The following is a 23,874-nucleotide window of genomic DNA, read 5'->3' on the forward strand; positions in this document are numbered from 1 at the left end:
ACAGGGTGAGTTTGGACTAGGGTTGTATTGTTTTTTTGTATGAGATAGTATTGTATATATGTATATATTGATACTCTGATTACTATATTCTGACTGATTTGTATATACTGTCTTCCGCTGTTATGTTGTATAATAAAATAACTTTTTACCCGGTACCCAATGCGAGTCGAGTCGTATGAATGATAGTAGGATTGTTGACGTGGCCGATTTGTGGGTGTTGTGGATGACGTGTAATTATTTATTTTTATTGAAAAAAAAATTTACGAAAATCGGGGCATCACAGTGAGATCAAATAAGAATTAAATATTCATTTTAAATTCTTCCTTAAGTTCCTAGGTTTAAGGGATAGTGATGACCTTCATTCATTATACACTTTCATTATAATCATTAGAAAATCTAGCCAATATGCAATCTCAGGTAATATATCCAATCTAAACTTAACACGAATAAATATCATAATGATTGGATAAAATATGAAAACATTGGCTATAGCATACTTGAATGAAATCCACTTCCAAATGGACAAGACATTCTTGCTTGATAAATAATTCTAAATGTTGAATCCATACTTGAATGTAAAACTTTAAGCTAAGCATACCTCTTGTCCATTACACAGGCCTGAGCCTTAGGGAATCAATCTTGCCATATATCGTTATATATCCTAAGCTCATTCCAGAACATAAAAGCCTGATCAGATATCAATCATCACTCTAGGCTTAAGCAATATTGATCATAAACGCCTATTCTACTAGTGCCAATTAATAGGTATCCTTATGATTATATCTAAAGGATGCTTTCCATTCTCTAAAGAGTATTGTTCATAACGTCCATATTCTCCTATATGCTCTTTGCCTAAGCCTGAACATAATTACAAGAACGGAAATATTTTGGAGATGTCCAGCGTCTCCTAAATACTCTACAACCAAATAAAAAAAATTTTAAGAGTATTTAAACCATCTTCACAAGCTCTCAAACTTTAAGTCAAATAATTTAGAGCTTCACCTTCGTGAATTAAATGGCTAATAGGATTGGTATAGGTTTCAACATATATGAAAATGCAAAGTTTTAAGAAACCTATGCACGAACCTTAAAGTTTAATGCCATTTGAACTTGTGCCTCTCACACGTATTAAGATTCATAAGAAAAGAGACAAGATAGGCTTAGCACACAGAAAAGATATTCATTGTGACTTTTTGGTCTGATAAGCCTATAATCAAAATCCCAAGTTTATATCATTGAACACCCTTAAGTCACTTGGCCAAAAAATTTAAAAGCATATGATGGCATAAAATGAGTAGAGTACATAATTGAGGGGGAGCATTTATCTTTCATGTCTATATAAATTGAATGCTCTCATATTCTTATATCGTTTATGTTTTTATGCCCAAATGTATATAGCATTGCAGCCATGGTTTTAAATGACGGCCGTTACGTAGCGTAACGGCCGATATGTAATGTAAATCAAGGGCTCCGAAACCGATACGGGCCGATAATACAGTACGGAAAAAATTCACAACCGTAACGGCCGTTACGTCTCCGTAACGGTCCGTTACATGCCGACAGCTTGCAAAATCTCCTTTCTGCTGCGCAATGCTCCTTTTCCCCTCTCCCAAGTCCCAACCACCCATCTGCCATTCAATCTAACTAAATCTAACATTCAAAGAGCAAAAAAACTTACCTTGAAATTTTGTTGGCCGAGCCGCCAAAGCAATAAGAAGGCTTCACGCTTTCACTTCTTCGAAGCCTGAGCAGATCTACTCATCTAGCCTTCCTGAATCCTGATCCTAACTAAGTTCTTCGAAGCCTGAGAGTGGCCGAAGGCAGCTTCCTCCGCCAGTCGTCACGCTCGCCGCCACCAGCCAACCCTCTGCCAGTCGTCGCACGGAGCTTGGAGTCATCGATAGCCCTTCGGCAACCTCCGCCAGTCGTCACACTCGCCGCCACCCACCAGCCCTCCGCTAGTCGTCGCACGAAGCTTCGAAGCTTCGAGGCTTCGAGGCTCCTCCAAGTCCCCTCCCCTCTCTCAGTCTCACTCAGACTCTCTGCGTATGAGATAAGCTTTAAAATTTCAGTCAACACCCACATCTTAAACTTTTTATTATGCTTTTTTTTTTTAATTATAATTTGTTGTAAATTATGTTTGTTAAATTGAATTAAAAAAAAGAGTAATTTAATAGAGTAAAAAATTAGAAAACAATAATAATTATGCAAAATAAAATTTCTTAATTTATAAATATTTTAATTGTCTTATATTTTTTGAAAGGTAATTAGGAAAATCTAGTTCCATCACATATTTCCTGTTTATATATATTTTTTAAGTTTTAAAACATCATTTTGACCTTAAATTTAAAATTAGGTAAAATAAATTGTTACATGATCAATTTTTTGTTTTTAGCTATCAAATAAAGTAAAAATTGATAACTTAATAAAAAAAATTTTAACCTAATAGTTAATATATTAATAATTCTGATTTTTACTAATTACTAGTTTACTACTAGAATTTGTAGAAAAATTTTATTTTAATTCATATACTAAGAAAATGCTTAAAAAGTTAAATAGTCAATTTGTCCTGTATGGATCTCTATTAGTGATACTGTGATGTATATGAAAGTAGAGCAAAAGTCTTTTTCACCTTTAAAATTACAATGTTAATTTCTTATAGTTATAAATGAAAATAAAATCAAGTTATAAAAATTAATGAAAATATCTTTTTAAAGATAAAGAAATATATTTTTTTGTAATAAAATATCTAATATTTTATAATTTTGTTTATTTAAATATAAAAATAAATTAAACATTACTTATTATTTTTAATCAAATATTATATTTTATTTTTACGTAATAAGTATTTAAAATTAGAATGACTATTTAGTACTTATTATTTAATATTTACTAAATTACTAATTATAATATTATTCCTGTCATTTTTTTAGAAAGGTTGTAACTTTGTATTTTCTCTATGTTTTGTGTAGAGATCATCAAATTAAGTCTATCAATATGTCACGTGATAGAGGAAATGAGAACTTACCTAGTGAGGATATTGGATGGCATTTTGGTACTGCGATGGACGGTAATAGACATGTTATTATGGGTAAGTTATGTGGGAAGATAATTAAAGGGTGCACGCTTGAAACAACACTTGGCACATAAAAAGGGTCAAGTAGCTAGATGCTCAAATGTGACCACATAAGTAAGAGAACAAATGATGGAACATCTACAACAGTATGTTGAGAAGAAAAAAGATAAACAAAAAAGGCAAGAAGAAGCAGAAGTCCAAATTAGAGGAGATTTTGAGAATTTGAGCGATGAAGAAGACTTGGAAAAAGAAAGTATGAGATTTGCTCGACAAGAAAGCATACGATCACAGCAACAATGGGAAGAGAGACAAAGATTTCGAGCAAGAACAACTAGAGGGGGTAATATTTATGAAGAGGGAGGTGACTCTAGCAGTAGTGCTACCGGTGGTTTCAATAGAGCAGGAACTCGATCTTGTAGTGGTCAAGAAGCTAGAGGTAGTGGACGACAATGGATCAATCCTGATGCCCCTGAAGCTAGACTAAAGGCAATGGATCCTATTTTAGAAAGAAGCAAGAGTGCGAAACAACCAAAAATCAACACTAAGTTATTGAAAGGTGTAAGAAGCAAATTAGGAAAAGCAGTTGGAAAATTCCTAATTTATAATCGGATTCTAGCGAATGTAGCTGACTCTCCATTTATGCAGCCTATGCTTAATATTGCTGCAAAGGTTAGAAAGGGGGTGAAGGGTCCATTACCCTATGAGATATCTGAAATTTATTTGAAGCAAGAGTATTAAGAAATGAAAAATTATATAACTTCTTTTGCTGGAATTTGGAAGGAGAGAGGTGTAACCCTTATGTGTGATGGTTGGTTAGGACCAATTTGAAAACACATTATAAACTTTTTAGTTTATTGCGATAGAGGCACCGTATTTCATAAATCAGTTGATGCCTCTGATATGCCAAGTAGAATAGCTGAATATTATTTCAGGTAATTTTCTAATTTTAATTATATATGCAAATAGTATTATGAACTTGCATGTTTTTAATTAAATAGTAGTAATTATTAAATCTATAATTTCATTTCAGATTAATGGATGAGGTGATTGAAGAAATTGGAGAGGAGAATGTTGTCCAAGTAGTGACTGATAATGAAGCTGCAATGAAGGCAGGAGGAAAATTATTAATGTAGAAGAGGCCCAATCTCTATTGGACAGCATGTGCAACTCATTGCATAGACCTTATTCTTGAAGATATTGGTAAGAAAAGTAACGTGAAAAAGGTCTTAGAAGATGTAAGAACAATAACCTCATTTATTTACAACCACACATGGACAGTGAATTTCATGAAGAAATTCACAAATAATAGAGAGTTACTTCGTCCTGCCATCACTCGATTTGTCACAAATTTCATTGCTTTGGAGACTATTGTCAGGCATAAACAAGCATTAAGGGAAATGTTTACATCTTATGCTTGGAAAAACTCAAGGTTTGGGATGGCAAAATCAAGCCCAGCATATGATTCAAAGAAAATTATCTTAAGCAAAGAGTTTTGGCAAAAGGCTTCTGATATAATTAAAGTGCAAGAACCCTTAGTGAAAGTTCTTAAATTGGTTGATGGTGATAAAAAACCAACCATTGGCTTCATTTACGAGGCAATTGATAGGGCCAAGTTGGCCATTCAAAAAGATTGCCGGTTTTACAAAGACTATTGAAAAATTATTGACAACCAGTGGAGTTTTCAGTTGCACCAAGATTTGCACGCTGCTGGTAAGTATAAATCAAATACAATTTCTTATTATTTTAACTTTTAAATTATGCATAGTTGCATTACAAAACTATCGATTAATATGTTTCTAAATTTAATTGTAGGATATTTTTTGAACCCACAATTTCTTTACGGTGCCCCACCCTCTCCTGAAGTTGCTAGAGAAGTCATGGATGGGATTAAAAAAGTGATAACCAAGTTGCTACCCGATATAGATACTCAAATTCAGGCTATTAATCAAGTAAGTATTGGTTCCATTAAATTGAATAATGAATTGTTCTAGTATTCTGTAATACTTTCAAGAATAATTATTAATACATCTAATTAATTAATTATATTTCACAATCATCATTTTTTAGTTGTTGCTATATCGAGATAGGCAGGAGACTTTTGGAACCCCGTTGACTCAAAGGGCAATGAAACAAACAACTCCTGATAAATATGACTATATAGCTAAATAATGGATGAATGATTCTATTTTCTCTCTTTATGTTCAAATTTGATTTTCGAAATATATGCTATACTAACATAAAACACTTTTTAATTATTCAGGCAGTTGAATGGTGGATTCATTATGGCTTGTGTGCTCCTGAGCTCCAAAGAATAGCAATTAGAGTTCTTTGCCAGACCACATCAGTTTCAACTGTGAGCGTAATTGGGGCACCTTTAGCCTCATCCATACGAAAACAAGAAATAGATTAAAATACATGAGACTACAAAAACTTGTTTTCGTACATTACAACATGAGGTTAAAGTTAAGACGTACAATGAGAAGAAGCCAACGAGAAATTGAAGAGGGTTTCAATCCTATCAATTTGGACTACATTTTCTAAGAAGATGATCTTTTAAGTCAATGGTTAGAGGAGAGAGAGACACCACTACTCGACGGTCAGGACAATTCAAATTAGTTAAATGAAGAAGTTGGTGGTACTACAGAAGGAGGTGATCAACCACCAATAAACGAGCATGATAATTCAAGTTCAAGCCATGAACGTACACAAAGTGATGACAATCTTGGTTTGAGCCCACCAAGTGACGATGATGGTAATAGTGGTGCTGGAGCTGGGGTTGGGGGGGGTGGCAGTGGTGGTGGTGGAGGCGACGGTGTAGAATATAATTATGGATATGACACAGGGACATCATTTGCAACGGATATACATCCTTCTGATCCTTATGGACTACATGACATACCTGAATATTATGACTTGGGTATTCCTCCAAGGAACCAATCTTCACAACCCAGGAGAAGGAGTGCTCGTGGTGACCCTAGTGATTCTACCGAAGATTCATATGGTGTGGTTCATAGTTTTGGCGACTTTGGTTTAGATGGTTCATCATCACAATCATATGGATCTCATTCAGCATATCCACATTATGCATCTCGTGACTCACATTTTTATCCTAGTGGATCAGGAATCTCAGGATCGAGTGAGTCTTCTTCTACACACTACCTAGAGCCAGCCCCTGCCCCAACTTATGGACATTATTCAGGAGGTTTTTTCACCACCAGTACATTTTCAAGAGTAACAACGAAATGTCGCAAACTTGGGTTTATTCAACTATGCATTTTCACAAGGATGGGGAGATAATTTCTCATCCCAATCTCAAGATACAGATGCAAATTATGAAGACCCTCCACGTCATTCTTTTTGGTAGTGACATGTGCTATGTTATAAATTTGTAATATTGTATTCATGTATTTTCAACTATTTATTGATATTTGATATTAATCACTTTTAAATTCATGTATGTGCAATGTGTATATTGAGTATTGAGTCTATTGATTCATTTTTAGTAACTTTATGACTTTAATTAATTGATTCTTACATTTCTACATCTTTTTATTCATTAAAGTAAAGTAAACTATAAAAAAAATATGCTTTTTTTTGTAAACAGCGCAATAAAATTAATATAAAAATCATAATGCCTATTAAAAAGCATTTGTAGGTTGAATGAAAGCCTTCAAAATTCATTAAAAACCATGTATTAATGGATTTCATGCTTATTTTTCGATTTTGGCATGGTTGTGCATGCGTGAAAAAAATTCACGACCGTTACGCCCGCTTCCCGTTACGTAACACCTGCGTTTCCCTCGACCCGCGACACCCGCGACCGTTACGCGACGTTACCCGCGACTGCGATTTCAAACCATGATTGTAGCACACTATCCATGATTTGATTAATGGCTAAATTTTTTTTTGATGGATAGTTTATATCTTTTCTTTGCATGACTACTATTGAGCTATACTGTATATCTTGAGTTTATTATACTACTGGATTGTATGCTTGTATTGAATGCCTCCTGCATGGCGGATGCAGTTGATGTGTATTGCATGCTGGTAGTGGTTTTAGGTTCTCATGTGCCTTGAACTGAATTATAAATTGTTTGATTGAACCTAGCAGGTACAAGTTTTATGGAAAAATGTCCGATTTATAGACAGCATGCTGCCAAATTTTTGAAAATTTTCCCAAAATAGAACCTTGTACATAGATGATTATGATAAAATTAATGTTAAAATCTTTTTGAAAGGATGAGTGAAAACTGAATATATTAAACTTCATCCTAGCATAATCATCAAACGTTTAGAAAGGCTCAGATCCATCCCTATAGAAAGCGCATAAATGACCCATATGCATCACTTTCATCTACTGAAATATTGAGGCTCTTCTGAAATCCATGAATATTATATCCTACGCTTAAAGCTTTATGTTTTGATATGGAATGTTCTTGGGACTCTATAGCATGCCTTAATATACACTTTTCTTATGCATCTATGGTCTATAGGGACAACTATACCGGTAGGAATAAATATAGTTGATTAATATTCAGTATAGTTGTTTTTAAAGATTTAAATTGATGGCTTATACGACTTAACATAATGAAATTAGTCTTTAACTGGTATAAGCAGTTTATTGCATCTAAACTAGAATTCAAATTGATAGGGGGAGCATCCAAAAATTAAAATGTCTATCTTATTATGCTCACAAACTTTTGCTTAAATCAGTTCTTGAATTCTATGTGGCTCTTGTACTTAAATGAAAGTCATTATTGAAAATCATAATTTGAAATATATTGATTTGCCACAATCATTTGATTTTGCCATATGATCCTTGCTTTAAATTGTCTGACATCTTTAGAATCATTATGGTTGTGTTTTTCTGGTTATATTTTAGCATGTGCTTAATTGACAACCAGAAAAATGTTGTTTGCTTGTTTAACATTAAAGTTTCTTTTTCAGCAAGCACCCCCCAGTACTTTTTTGAAAAAAAAAACAAAGGGGAAATATTTTTTCTATGCTTTATGGCAAGAACTATTTTCAAAACTAAACTCTTTATCTCTTGCCTTATTATTATTATACATACATACATATATATATATATATATATATATATATGTTTTTTAAATTGTATAACTGGTTCGATAACTATACATGAAAATGCATACGAACTAGTTAGACTGTTTTATGCTCAAACCTTCTACCTGTTATCATATGCTGTACGTTTTAAAATCAAATCTTTTACGAGTCTTATGATATGACTTAAATTGCTATGGTTTGTGGATAATTCTGGTCTAATCATGTTTATTATGTTATTTTAAATTTGAATGACCATTATATGGTTTGTGTGCTTAATTGCTATATTTTTCAAAAACCAGTTATATTTTACATGCCCTTTTTGTTGTTGCCAAAAGGGGGAGAAGTAGGCAAAACTGGGTAGTCATTAAATGTTTAAATGTTTACATTTTCTTTATGCATATTTTCAGGGGAGGCCTTTCTTGGCTGTACCCACTTTTGCATAAAGTATTTGTCATCATCAAAAAGGGGGAGAATATTGACCTTATAGGTCATACCCTATTTTGATTATGACAAATACTTCAGTATTTAATGTCTATCAAGTTTGTGTGCAAGTTCATATTGGCAAGATCATATGATAGCATGTGGTATCTTGAAGTAAAATAAAACCCAGAAGATTCATTTGTTGTAATTTTATATTAAGTTTAATTCGGGTCTGTAATAGTAAAGTAGGAATAGTCTGTAATAATTGATGAGCATCATGCATGTAAGAACTGATAAGCTCAAAGGCCTTAGAAAGACCCTAGGTCCTTGCACTTACACTTAGTTTAGTCCCCAAAATCACATATGCTATCAGGGGAACTTATTGAATTGAAACAGGACTTAAAGGACTAAAATAGTAAGGTTTTGGGTGACCGGACCTTGGTGTTCAAAACACCTCGGCCGACCGAACCGTTCAATAGTCAGCGTGTTGACCTGCTTTCAGGCAATCGAACTCAGAATGAACTGAACGTCCACGGTCAACCGAACTCAAACCCTAACTTTTTCCAACAACTTAGGCGCCCAAACTTCGCGTTCAAAATACCCCCGGGCGACCGAATGTGCAAGTTTGGCAAACCGAACTTGAGACCAGACGACCGAACCTCGGACAGATTGGAAAATTGCCTTAGTCAGCAAACTGAACCCTCATTCAGGCACCCGAACACGAAAAAGTTACTTTTTCTGTTGTGTCTGTTCGGGCGACCGAACCTATGGCTTGGTAGATCAAAACTCTCGAGTTGGCCTAAATTTTACCGCGGTTAATTGGGGTTAAACAGGGTTAATTTTCTTAAATTCTTTTAAAACAAATTTAATTATTCCCTATGTATCCCCAACGGTTATAATTTAGGTCTTCTCTATATATATGAGTTCATTTGCACAATTAAGGGGAGATTAGCACCCTGATTAGCAACAAAATTCTCTGAAATTTTCTGAACTCTTTTTCTTCATACAAAGTCTATACTCTCTCATACAATCATTCTTTTGCTAAATCAATCTTTGTGAGATGTGAGAGCTCTTTGAGTGATTATACATTGTTCTATTTTGCAAGAAACTCTCATTAAATTCATTGTTGTTTGATTTTTAGATTGGGAGTTGAGCAAAGTTTTTCCCCCGATTTTATTCAATGAATCTTGTGTGGGAAAAATCTTGTAGCTAGTGAGTCTTTGCATCATTATTGCAAGACTCATTGAACTTGTATTTTTGAGTGTGCAAAAATCTTTTCACAAGTTCATTTTTCGAATATCTCTTGTGCTTGAATATTGAGAAAATATTTTTTAGAGATATTTAGAATAAAATCTTTGAAACCCTATATCGTGATTGAGATTTACATCTATACATAGTTTCAAAGATTAGCTTGTTGATACACTCTTGTGCTTGATTGGATATAGTCATTACTGTTGAGTGTTGACTGCACACATATAGCACTGAGCTTATTGTTCTTACATTATTGATGTGCATTGATTGATACTGGTACAAATCTGCTTAATTGAGAAGCATATATTTTGTACACATCTTGTATTGTGATTTGGTTGCATTCCAGGTGTGGGCCTGAAGAGGGAGACTTGTCCTGTGAAATGTTCCAGATTAGCTTTGACCCGATTAGGAAAGCTAGGTGCACCATCCTGGTAAGGTGTTATAATCAGTGTCACTCCACCCGTGAAGTGAGCCTTAGTGGAATCCTTGTACTTGTGAGTCAAGGCGGGGACGTAGGCAGTATTGGCCGAACCACAATAACATTTCTTGTGCCTACTTTTAATTTCCGCACTTTAAATTTCAGCACTTGAATGTTTGCGTTTAATTGTTTAAATATTTGATTGGGATTGCATAGAAAGACCCTAAGTTGTGAAATGCTGGTAACATCCGGTTTAACCTAGGTATAAGTTTAAAATTTTAATTCACCCCCCCCCCCCTCTTGGGAATACACCAAAGTCAACATTCATGTATTAGAAAACTTAATTTGGACTTTGAGAAAATATTTTCCATGTATAAAATCAGGTATCTAAGTCCAATGACATATCCTAAGAGCTTCAATCATTCAATATTGGATTTTGAAGTATTTACACGAGACTTTCATACGATTTTCTCATCTACATTCCTAAGTCTTCATGTTGTGAAGCTTCCAATATGTCGTTTGAGCTTTATGCATTGCTTCAATGAATCTTCATGTCTCACATGACTTGAACATTCATGTTTATCATGTCTCATAACCTTAAGTGTGATTTTCATTCAAACTCTTCAAATACATCCACTTGAAACCATAAGATCACTTAAGTCTTAAAACTCAAACTTAAATGAACATGTTAAGTGACCTTGATTTGTTATCATCAAAACGAGATTAAGCCTTGTTAGGTCAACATAGGCCATACTTGCCGAACACATTATTTATTTTCGTACTCTTTCATAACATAAAGATTGTTAAAAGCCCTCTGGTGTGAAAACAAAAAAGTTTGTGATGCTGAAATGGACTCTCGATAGATAAAATCGGAAATACCCTTTACTTTATCTCATACTACTCCCTCAACACATAATCTTTTTTTTTTTTTTTTTTTTTAAATTTCCAAAAAAAAGAATACAAAAATTTTCTCATATCGAATTCAAAGTGTCATGATCTATATACTGAATCAATCTATACAAAATGTCCTATGAATCAGAAAATATTCCTGTTTCCTTCTACGTAAAATAATGACGAGAAGGAACATGCAAATAAAGCCTACTTGTAATCTTGTATGACAGAAATGCTCAGACTTTCCAACAACAAATACAAAAGCCAAAACATTATTGAAACAATTGCGGAAAACTCAGGAAAGAATAAGAGATAACAACCTCTTTCTACTTTTATTTGTGCGTAGGGCTGTAAAAAAAGGTCAGATGAATCCAAACTGAAATTTCTTTTCCTTTTTTTGTTTTTTTTTTAAGGGGGGGAGGGTGAGGGGTGAAGGGGAAGGGGGCGGCTTTTGTTTCAAAGAATGCAATGCGAAATCATCAGGAGAAATTACCTCTGTATTATTGATCCAGACGCTATGAGCTGCTAGTAAGTTGCTTTGAAGGAGCCCTATGCTCTCTAAGTATGTAACTGTTCCATGATCAACTTTTCGAGTATCTATCACAACTTCATTCTCATATGGTATCTCTGCGACATGCTACAAAATTGGAAATATCAAACAAGGAAAAAGAAATCCAGAAGCTGACTCTATGTTAAGCAATCCCTCCTTGGGCATCTTGGGAGTAACCTCAAACTTTAAAAGAATAAATAAATGAACAAAACTAAGCAAATTTTCTAACAATGGAAATGGCAGTTAGAATTTATAATTTCTTTCTCAAATACTGACAACCTCCAAAATCAGACCAACAAAAAACTAAGCAGATTATTTGAGTCTGTTTTCTATCCCCCCAAAAAGGCAGCTTATTCTAGTGTACTTTGACATTCCACAACTGAAGGCTGCAGTTACAGGAGGTGCAATTTAACTGCATTTAATCCAGATAAACTATGATATTGCTTATCCTAACCTAGAAAAGGTATTAGATACTTGTTCGATTAGAAGACTAATACTGAGAGATGGAGGGTACGTCATGAAAGAAGCCAATGAACAGTGTCTGTACAGTGTTAATTTTATTCATATGCGAAGCTCTTTATATACACTTACAGAGGGAATCAAAAAGAGAATAAAAAATGGTTACAAAACAGAAACTTGCAAAACAGAAAAAGGAATATTTAGCTGGGTTTGTTATAACTGTTGATACGTCCCCTTGAGTCCAAAGGGGTGTCAACCACTTTGAGACTCATTGTAAAGTGAAGGAATTTGTCTGAAACCAGTGGCTTGATAAGAATGTCAGCAAGTTGATCATTGGTGCTGCAAAAAGAAATTCTGAGGCTGTTGGCAGCAACACGATCCCGAACAAAATGGTAGTCAATGTCCATATGCTTCGTTTTTGAGTGAAAAATAGGATTTGCACAGAGGTAAGTAGCACCAAGATTGTCACACCAGAGTGTGGGTGCTTGGGGTAAAAATATGCCAAGTTCCTTGAGAAGAGATTGGAGCCAAATTAGCTCAGTGGCAGAGGATGCCAAGGATTTGTATTCAGCCTCAGTAGATGATCTAGCAATGGATTTTTGTTTCTTAGAGCTCCATGAGATGAGATGGTTGCCAAGAAAAATGCAAAAGCCACTTGTTGATCGACGATCATCTGGACAGCCACTCCAATCGGCATCAGAATAAGCTTGAAGAACAGGGCCTGAGTGAGAGGTAAAAAATAGTCCATGATTGATGGTGCCCTTGAGATATCATAAGACACGTTTGAGTGCACTCCAATGAGTAAGTTTGGGAGAATGCATGAACTGACAAAGTTTGTTCACTGCAAAGGAGATATCTGGCCGAGTCAAGTTGAGGTATTGGAGACCTCCAATGAGACTTCTGTAGAGAACCGGATCATCAAAGTCAGGTGAATCAAATTTGGAGAGCTTGAGTGAAGCAGCCTTAGGTGAGGACATGGGTTTGCATTGAAGCATGTTGCTGCGGGTGAGGAGGTTTGTTGATGTATTTTCGTTAGGAGATGAACAGTCCAGCCGTAGTGTGATCAATCTCAAGGCCCAAAAAGAAAGATAAATTGCCAAGATCCCGAACAGGAAAGGCCTTGCTCATGGCAGCAATTAGTGTGTTAATGGCTGAGGAATTTGATGCAGTAATGACAAGATCATCAACATAGACAAGCAGAAAAATTGTAGCAGCCGGGGTGTTGAAGATGAAAAGGGAGGGATCAGCTTTGGAAACTTGAAAGCCATACTCACTAAACCAAGAACTGAGCTGATCAAACCAAGCCCTTGGAGCCTGCTTCAATCCATAAAGAGCTTTGTGAAACTTACAGACATAGGTAGGATGAGCAGGATCCACAAAACCCTGAGGTTGTTGCATGTAAACATCATCTGTGAGATTTCCATGTAAGAATGCATTTTCAATGTCAAGTTGGCGTAATGGCCAGTGCTGAGACACAGCAATAGAAAGAATGAGACGGATTGTGGAAGGTTTGACAACGGGACTAAATGTTTCATGATAATCAAGGCCAAGTTGCTGATGGAAGCCTTTGGCAACAAGTCTGGCCTTCCGACGCTGAAAAGAACCTTCAGCATTGGTCTTGGTTCGATAAACCCAGCGACAACCAAGGATGTTGAAAGAGGGATCTGGTGGGACAAGCGACCAAGTACAAGTGCGGGTTAGAGCATCAAATTCGTGAGCCATTGCTGCACGCCACTGGGAAAATTTTGAGGCGACTGTGTAGCTCAACGGGTCGTCAGGAATAGGAACTGTGGTGAGGAGGCATTGACGAGCTGGGTAGGGTACGGTGCCATCAGAGAATACTTTGGGGTGGGAGGAATTAGTCTGGGACCGAGTGATGATGGGAGATCAAGGAGAGATGAGGATGGGTGGAGCAGCAGGGGGATTGGAGGGTGAGGGGGAAACATGAGTTGAAGAGTTGGGGGAAGATGAATTAGGGCTTGAGGTGGGAGCTGGGCCAAGTATAGATGGAGACGAGGCAGAAGATGGGCTGACAGGTTGTAATAGCGGGGCTGGACCAAGAAGAGAGGGAGAAAGAATGGGTAAAGGGGCTGGAGGGGTTGGGGGGGCTGGGTAGGGATTGTGGGCTGAGAGTGAGCGAGAGGAAAAGATGATTCGTCAAAGGTGACATCACGGGAAATGTAGAGTCTATTATTTGAAAGATTGAGACATTTGTAACCCTTGTGAGAGGAGCTGTAGCCAAGAAATAAACAAGGAGTGGACATAAAATTAAATTTGTTAGGGAGATATGGGCAAAGATTGGGCCAGCAGAGACAACCAAAGAACTTCAAAAAATTGTAATCGGGGTCATGATTAAACACCATTGAAAAAGGGGAGCAATGGTTTAGGGTGGGGGTGGGAAGACGGTTAATCAAGTAAACAACGGTCTCGAAGGCATCAGCCCAATAAGTGAAGGGAAGTGACGCTTGGGCCAAGAGAGCAAGCCCAGTGTCAACAATGTGGCGATGTTTTCGCTCAACGAGTCCATTTTGTTGATGAGTGTGAGGACAAGAGAGACGATGCTGAATGCCCAATTTTTGACACATAGAGAATACATGTTTAAATTCACCACCACCATCAGTTTGGAGTGTAATTAATTTCGTGTTAAACAGTCGCTCAACAAAGGGTAAGAATATGGAAAATATTTGAATGACATCAGATTTTGGTTTAATAGGAAATAGCCACGTAAAACGAGAATAGTGATAAAAAAAAGAAACATAATATTTGTAACCCAAACGAGATACAAAGGGGGATGGGCCCCAAATATCAGAACAAACTAATGCAAGGGGCCGCTGATAGACAGTCTGACTGGGGGGAAAGGGGAGTTGGTGGGACTTTGCAAGGGGACAAACTGGACATAAAAGGGAGCCTTCGGAGGTGCAATACTTCAAGCAGTTGGTGCGTAGAACGCGACGGACGAGAGCTAAGGAGGGATGACCCAATCGGCGATGCCATTGCTGGAGGGAGGTGTGCTGACTGACATGAGTGGAAGGAGAGGATGGCAGAATGGGAGGAAAAACATAGAGTCCGTCACAAGTTGGCCCGGTGAGGAGGATTTGCTTCTTCTGCGAGTCCTTGACAGAAAAATGAGAAGAATGGAATTCAAAAAAGTAGTTATTATCAGTGCAGAATCAAAGAACTAAAATGAGATTCTTGGTGATAGATGGAACATGAAGGAAATTTTTGAGAATAAAGGGTGTAGACCTGGCAAAATGGATAAAAAACTGTTAAACCGACCCGCATCCGACCCGTTTTAACCAACTTATAATCAACCGCTTGCTAAATGAGTCGAATATGGTTTTTTATTTCTATATCCGCTTCCTTAGCGCGTCGATTCGGGTTTATCCGGCGGATATCCGCAAACCCGCTTAAAAACCTATCACTAATTAACCCATAAAAGCCCAACTACCCTGCCCAGAGCCCAATGCGGCAGTGCCCACACGACTCACACGCCACAAAGACAGCCTACACAACCAACAATTCGTCAGTCGCACTCCCAGGCCAGCCCAATCCCAAATCTCAAAGTCCCACTCCCACTGTCGTCGCCGACTGCTATCCACGAGCCACGATTCCCTTGCTCAGTCACTCACCCAGTCGGCCCTCGTCGGACGCCCATCTCTGTCCTTGCTCTCTTCTCTCTCCCTTGTGGCTTTTCTGATCTACGATCCCAACTCCAAAGGCGATTCAGGTTCTTCTGGGGGATTTTGTTGTTGCGTGGTTGTGGTTTTGGAAGACTCCTCCTCCTTCTTGTCGTCTTGGCGACCTCCTCCTTCAATGGCATTGATGACGAATTAGTTAGCCTAGATCCTTCTGCTTTTGAGGAATGGGAAGGTGTTGAAATGGGGAGGGGATGGAGATTAATGAGAGAGAGAGAGAGTGAGAGTGAGGGGTGTAGGTTTTTGGGTAGCTGCGGGAGATGCTATCAGAAACGAAGGGATAGGGGAAGCGCCATAGCTATGCACACTGATTTTTGACACACAAAATCACATTACTGTATTTTATCAAAACCACTCTCCTCTTTTACCAAATTATGGGGCAATGGGCTTTGCTCTTATTTTTGGGAGAAATTTTATTTATTTGTTTGCTAGGTTTGGTTCCTCAGAGTAATGAAACTAAATTATCATTAAAGTCCTATTTTTTTTTTTAAATACAAATTGTAATTTAATTTGGTTTTTTATAATTTAAATTGTGATGCAATACTCGTGCTGAAATTTTTAGAAGGGCTTGACTTGAGAAGATCATGGAGACAACAACAGACTTTTGTTTATATGTTTGGTACATATAAATAGAATGAAATATTAGGGATGGTGAATAGAATTGAATTTATTATCTAATTTTATCCTTCTTTATATTCAAATTTTCATTCCGTATCTTTCTACTCCCATTACATTCGACAAAACCAACATGAAGTTAGAGGGCACTATAGTTACCCATCCCACATATTTGAGTCAACTCGAATCTTTTGAGACTATTAGGTATTATACATACATATATATATATATTCTTAATAAATTAAATATAATTAAAAAATTGATTTATGATCAATCGATTGATTTTTGGCTTATATTTTACCCTATTTTTTTTTAAGTTTTTCCCACACGGGGTTTTGTTGGTATGTATTAATTTAGTTACTTCCAACGTCATCTTAAAAGTTCGTTTGAGGCCATTGAAGACGATTTAGCATGGTATGTATTAATTTGATTGCTTCGATGTTATTATTATTATTATTATTATTATTATAAAAAATAGTCTATAAATAAAATTGTGTCACTATGATTAAAGTAAAATAGGCAAGAAATTTTCCATGTATTTTTTATGTGATGTCTTAACTGTTTAAACATGAGTTTTTCACATTAAAAAAAAAATGAACTTGATATTTTTAGTGTGTGGTTGTTGATCAACTCTTGATCCAAGATTTTGCATGTGTTCGCTCTATTGAAAGGATTAAACTTTAACATTTTTATAATCCTAGGAACTACCACAAAAAAAATATTACAAAAAGGAAAATAAAATATCATGGAATCCTCATATGGTGAAATAGGCATAGTTTAAGCAATGGACAAAATATCATAAAAGAAAATATTACATGAATCAAGAATTGTTAATTGGTATAAACGATTGAATGATTGATATAATTACTAGAAAAGTTAATACACAAACTAATTACAAGTTATCATATACAACTTAAATTATTATGATACAAAATAAATTTTTAATAAAATTATATTTGAGAATGGCGGATTATCCGCCCATCTGCCATGAATTATCCGACCCGAAACCGCCTAATCCGCTATTTAAACGAGTCGAATATGGATTATAATTTCTTCACCCGATAATCTGCCTTATCCGTCACGGATTATTCGACCCAATCCGCTTTGTCAGGTCTAAAAGGGAGAAGAAGGAGAAAGAGAGGAGTCACCGAAATTGTGAATTGGAAGTCCCGAGCCATTTCCAACCTTGATGGTGTCAGCACCATGATATTGTTCTGCAGAGAAGTTCAGATTCGATAAATCATGGGTAATATGGTGAGTGGCAGCAGAGTCAGGTTACCATATATTGTCTGAAGGTGAATCTGGGGCAGTGAAATTTGCTGAGAAGTTGCCATCAGGTGAGTCATATTGAAAGGCATGATTGAATCTGTTTCGGCACTGAAGTGCCATATGCCCAAGCTTGTTGCAGATCTGGCATGTTGGGCGAGCGGTGGAGAATTGCTGGGATGAGTGGCTAACAGTATTGCGAGCTCCATGATTGTGAGAGAAGTGTCTCCCACGGCCACGACCATGTCTACCAGCACGATGAAAGGGGTGACCTCGTGATCCAGCAGCAGAGGTGAAATTTGTAGAGAGTTCTAAAGATTGAGGTGTGACTGTGGGGACATGGGAAAGACGATTTTCATGAATGAGAAGTAGTTGATATAGTTCATGAGTGGATACAGGATCAGCTCTGGTGGTAATGGAAGTGACGAAGGATTCATAAGAGGGACCAAGACCATTTAAAATGTATGAAACCAGCTCTTTGTCAGACAATGGATTTCCGGTTGCAGCAATGGAATCAGCAAGACACCGGACTTCGCCAAAAAAATCAGAGATGGATAGGTCCCCGCGAGAAAGATTGGTGAGTTGAAATCTGACCTGAAACTCTCTGGCTTGTGAGTGAGAGAAGAACATGGTAAAGAGAGAGCACCAGAGATCTCGAGAGGTTGAGGAAGAGAGTACATGGCCAAGAATAGAGTCGGAGAGTGAGGAGAACAGAACACTAAGAACCAGCTGATCAGTAGTCGCCAGGCCAAGTATGCAGGATTAGATTTGGGTGGTTGTCTGGCAGAGTCAGGGAGAAATTCCGACGGAGAGGAGGTTGATCCATCAACATAGGAGAAAAGATCTTGGCCCCGTAGATATGCTGTAATCTGAGCTTTCCAGAGAAGATAGTTTTCTGCGGTGAGTTTGGTTGTGATGATATAAGAGAGAGAAGAAGCTGAGGGAGACGCAGGGATAGAAGAAGAAGAGGATAGCTCCATGGATCTCGACTGCTCTGATACCATGAAAGAAGCCAATGAACAGTGGTTGTACAGTGTTAATTTTATTCATATGCGAAGCTCTTTATATACACTTACAGAGGGAATCAAAAAGAGAATTAAAAATGGTTACAAAACAGAAACTTGCAAAACAGAAAAAGGAATATTTAGCTGGGTTTGTTATAACTGTTGATACATCATTTCAAATTTCTCAAAGCAAAAAAAAAAAGACAAACAACATTAGTCTATACCTGTCTTGGAAATTTAAAACACTAGAGCCCTATATATTTAGTTTTGACTAATATGTAATTTTATTATTGATGAATCAGGAGGCAAGTGAAACATAAAAATGTTCTGCAAACAAGTTCAACATTTCCAATACTTGCCAAGGCATTTCATGTGGAGGCACAAATGTGAAACATCACTAAAAGCTTGAACAGTTCAGGGGGGAAGATACAGATTTCAAGCAAGAATTTCCATTCTGGAAGCCCCACCCTCCACATCCTACTGTAGCAATCCAAGATTCCTAGTATTTCAACTTTCTTTGTCACTGAGTACTATTTTCAGCTGACAAAATGCATATTAGAGCTCAAGATGCAAATTTCAAAAGCAACCACATGATCCAGAAGTGTATGTCCCTACAGTTGCACATGCATTAAGATGCAAACAGAGGTCTCAGATTCGCAACATTGTGTTTTTAGGATCAATGAGGTATTTTATTTGCATTTAGTAAGATGCACATTCCTGTGGATATGAGGCAGATCCTAAAAGTAAGGATATTACACCCAAGCCCAGAGATTTCACAGGCTAATTGCTTTGTGCAGTATATATCAGCATATTGTTTATATATGGTTATTGTTATACTAAATTACAGCTGCCAGAAGCACAGCAGGAAATAACAATGCTAAAACAAATAAAGCATAATGAACTGTGGAGAGAGAGAGAGAGTTTATACCATGTGGATTCCAGTTTTCAGTTCTTTTGCTGTTTCTCCAGTCTCAAATAGCAAACGATCAGTAGAATTCATAATCTGTCGTATTCCAAGCCATACTCTGATGCGGCCATCAGCTGTGTTATGGTGCTTCTTGTACAGTTCCTTTTGAGACTGCCCTTTAATTAATGACATCAACTTGGGTCATCAATAAAATAGACACAAACTAAGTTCTCATCAAATTTGCAACAATACAGTTCCTAGTGGGATTGTATGAAATCAATATATAATTTTCACTTTTTTTAAAAAATTTCTTCACTTTATTTATTTTGCATCAGAGCTGAATGTTTACTGTGTGAACCACCCTTGTTTACAGTTCATTCAACACCTTCAGGTTTGAGTGAACCAAAAAGTGTGATTTATAAGTTCACCTTCAGGTTTGAACTTCAACCACCAAAAATAAAGGAGATTCAACAAACAAATTAGCCAACCCCACCTAGTGGGATTTAAGGCTTGTTGGCCTTACAAGGCTTAAAATCTTGTTTTGATGATAACAAACAATAGGAACGTAACATATTTGGTTAAGTGATGATATTTCAGGACTCACAATGATCAAGCACGTGAATAAAAGGTCAAGTGCTCACAAGAATCATTGGAAGCTTATACTCCAAAGCAAGATGATCTATTAAAGCTTGAAGAATATGAGAGCATGAATATTAAAGAGAACTTACTAAAAGCTTAAAATATATTGAAGCTTGAAGACAAGATAGAGCCAAAGAAAAACAAGCAGGAAGACTTAAGTGTTTAGAATGTCAAAGTCTTAAGAAGTCTTCATGTAAGTACTTCATTCGATTTCAATATGGATACATGAAACTCTTAGGTTAATTACTTGAACTTAAATACATTTTAAATACTTAGAAAATATTTTTATAAGGTCAAAAATTGTTTTAAAAAGGTTAAAATTATTTTTGGAATGAAAAGCACCAAAATAGGATTTTCCAAATTCTGTTATTTTTTCTATATCTGTATTGATGAGCATTTTTCTCTATCAAACACTCCTTATCTTAAAAAGTGTTCAACATGAAAGTTTTGGGATTTTCTCTTAGCTTTCTGTTGATACTAAGAACGTCTAATTTGGAGTTATATAGAAAAAGTTATAACCAAAATACTGAACGGTGGTCGAAGCTGACAGCACCTCAGCCAACTAACCAGAATGAACTGGGTTTTGTCAGCCAACTAACTGGTCAGCCGACTAACCAATTTGAACTATGTTCAGTCAGCCGACTGACAATTGTTTTTTGAAAATCTTGGACAGACATAAAGGTCTCAGCCGCCTGTCCAGCCGGCTGACCCTGTATAAACACTTACCCAGTCGCCTGTCCAACCAACTAACCCTACGGGAATTTAAATTTTGAACTTTAACGAGAAAATTCTAAAAATAAGTTTTTCAAAACTAAACGTTATAAAAACTTGAAGGACACTCTAAGCAACTTGGGAAACAAGGAAACTCACTCTAAAAACTCTATAAATACATGGTTTTACAAATCAAATTATACCAAACAATTGAAAATCAATTCTCAAAACTAAAACTCTCATACTCTTAAAGTTCTCATGCTCTCATCTTTGCACATCTGAATTGCTGAGATTTTCTGGAGGCAACTGACCAATCCTTCTCTGTGTTTCTGAATTGTTGATTCTCATCTAAAAGGAAAATTTGGTGAAATCTCTTTTGAGCTTCAATTGTATTTCATATTGATATTTTGATTGAAGTATATAGTATTTGAAATTGTACTAATCCACCCTATCTGAGGGCAATTCTTTGTACACATATTATTGATCTTGTTCTTGTAGATTAGACGATTCAAAGATTGTTTAAATCGTTAGACCAAGCGTGGGGTATCGCTTGGAAAAACGTTGCTCTAGCCTACTGAAAGAGTGTGTAAGGTTTACTCCGCTCGTAAAGGAGTGGTAATAGTGGAATCCTTGAGTTGTATTGACCTAAGGCAAGGACGTAGGCTGGGGATAAGCCGAACCTCATAAAAAACCCGGTGTCACTCTCTTTCCCTTACTCTCTTTATTTTCAGTATAGATTAACTGCGTGGATGATTTATATTTTTTAATCATAAAAACTAACGTGGATGATTTATATTTTTTAATCATAAAAACTAACGTGGTTTGGATTTAAATAAGTTGAAATTTAATTTGTTTTTTGAATTGTGGAAACCGAAAGGGAGTACGTTGGTTGATCAATAATTTGCGGAAACCTTAAGGGAGTATGTTGATTGGTTAACAACCCAATACCTATTAACGGAAGGTTTATTTGAAATCAGAATTTTGGAAAGAGTGTGGATGTTATATTGATTATCATATTGAAAGATCAATTACATTAACCACAGGGCTTGAATCAAATAATCATATATACAAGGTTGCAAACAACTCAATATCTTGAATTCTTGAAAAGCTGTAAATTGCCAAAAGAAGTTGCATAGTATATCTTGATTTGAATATTGATTGGTTTGATTGGTTGATTAAGTTTTGTTGTGTGATTGTGGATTGAATAAAAATAACTATGTTTTTGTGTGATTATTAAATCAACAAAAAGGTCAAGAATTCATTAAAAGAATTAAAAGAGGTTAAGAATCTTAAAAAGAATTAAAAGAAAATTTTAAATAAACCAATTCACCCTCCCTTTTGGGACTACACCTTAGTTTTCAAGGCTTGTTGTTATTGTTGTTGTATGCAACAAACTAATTGATAACTAGGTAAGTTAAAAAAGAGCCAATGGAAACAGCATGGCAGTATGAGGCATTTTCCACCAATCAACCACCTAAGAGTGCATAGAACAAAAGCATGGCAGCAAAAAGAAACTGACTATAACTGTGCAGAGTCGAAATTGTCACAGGAATAGATATGGCATATACTTCAACATCAAAAACAAATGGCAGCCTAAAAAGCTCCTATTATCACGCCATAGAACAAAACTAAGACGAGCATACTAAATTCAACACAAGAATCCCCAAAGTTGTCGACTGCCAGACTTACAGTCAATGTGTGACCAAGCAGCAAGCAGAACATTTTATCCATCTTGACTTTGAATAGAATAATAAATCATCAATCAGGGAAAATCCCTACTGGAATTGCATTGTAAGAGATTTAATTGTTCCATGAATCTTCTAAGAATTGTTCAGAAATTACAACTTACAAGATATAAGGTATGAGGCATTAAAGCAAGATTCAACCTGAATACACTCATCTGTAGTTCGAATGCCCCAAGATGGTGGTAATCCCGTGCCAGAATCCATGGTTGACTGGGCTAAGCATGCACGTAAGCCCAGTAACTCTACCGCCCTTGCCATTCCGGACACATGCTGCCCCCCTGCCTCAGCAAAGCATGTGACCTGAATCAAGAAATCATTATTGTTATAATATTATTAAGAACAAAAATTTGAAAAATAGAAATACAATTGGCTAACTATTGAAAAATTAAAAGGTTGATGGCTTATAAAAGAAAAATAATTTGCTCATTATTGATTTATATTCTCCGTAATCAAATAAGGAAAAGTAGATAGTTACACCTATAACTCAAATTAAAGAATGATACCTACACCAGAGTGTATGAGTTCGATTCCACAGAGCAAAGTGGAGATGTAAGAATCTTCCTCGGTCATGTTGGACTCGTAGGGCCAAATACGATCGTGTAACCATGTCATCAGGTCGACATCGTCCGCGATCCCTCTCGCGAGCTGCTGGGAGGTGTGGACGTGAGTGTTAATGAACCCTATCAACAATCAAGGTATATTCAAATGCCGAGTCGAAATTAAGCGGGAGAGTTGACTATGCTTGGATGCAGAGAAAACTGAAGAAAATGCAACAAAACGAGAGAAGCAGAGAGAGAGAGTGGACCTGGGAACATGATTTGGCCATGGAGATCGAGGACCTCGTCGGCGAGAGCGGAGAAATCGCGGAGGATGTCGGGAGATTGACCGATGGCTTTGATGCGGTCTCTTTCGACCACGACGGCGCCATTTCGGAACACTCGGGTTTGCGAATCCATGGTGACGACAACGGCGTTGTGAAGTAAGGTCATCATCGAATCGGCGTTTAAGGTCATCATCGAATCGGCGTTCATCTTCTTCGTCGCCTGCTCTGCGGCGTACAACTACAAAGTTGGAAGTTTGAAATCGATAGTAAGCGGAAGAGTATATCACCTCCGTTGGGAGAAAAATTGTGAGATATGTGACCGCGCTCAAATTATTAGCAC

The 23,874-nt window shown here is 36.6% G+C and overlaps 1 protein-coding gene across 3 annotated transcripts in view; it reads right to left on the reverse strand.

The window, feature by feature from the left end:
- The window catches only part of LOC131144804 (uncharacterized), a 35,616-nt gene extending 11,742 nt beyond the window's left edge, over positions 1-23,874 (reverse strand). For 2 of the 3 annotated variants that reach the window (XM_058093676.1, XM_058093675.1), the window contains exons 1-5: positions 23,517-23,874; positions 23,219-23,391; positions 22,853-23,011; positions 19,638-19,787; positions 11,614-11,757 (exon numbers count right to left, since the gene is read on the reverse strand). In XM_058093676.1, coding sequence (XP_057949659.1) covers positions 11,614-11,757; positions 19,638-19,787; positions 22,853-23,011; positions 23,219-23,391; positions 23,517-23,742 — 852 coding nt within the window. In that variant the 5' untranslated portion in view covers positions 23,743-23,874. The remainder of the gene's footprint in view (positions 1-11,613; positions 11,758-19,637; positions 19,788-22,852; positions 23,012-23,218; positions 23,392-23,516) is intronic. The other variant, XM_058093677.1, reaches the window with a different exon arrangement.

This window comes from Malania oleifera, chromosome 12, assembly GCF_029873635.1.
Source record: "Malania oleifera isolate guangnan ecotype guangnan chromosome 12, ASM2987363v1, whole genome shotgun sequence".
Taxonomy (NCBI): Eukaryota; Viridiplantae; Streptophyta; class Magnoliopsida; order Santalales; family Ximeniaceae; genus Malania; species Malania oleifera.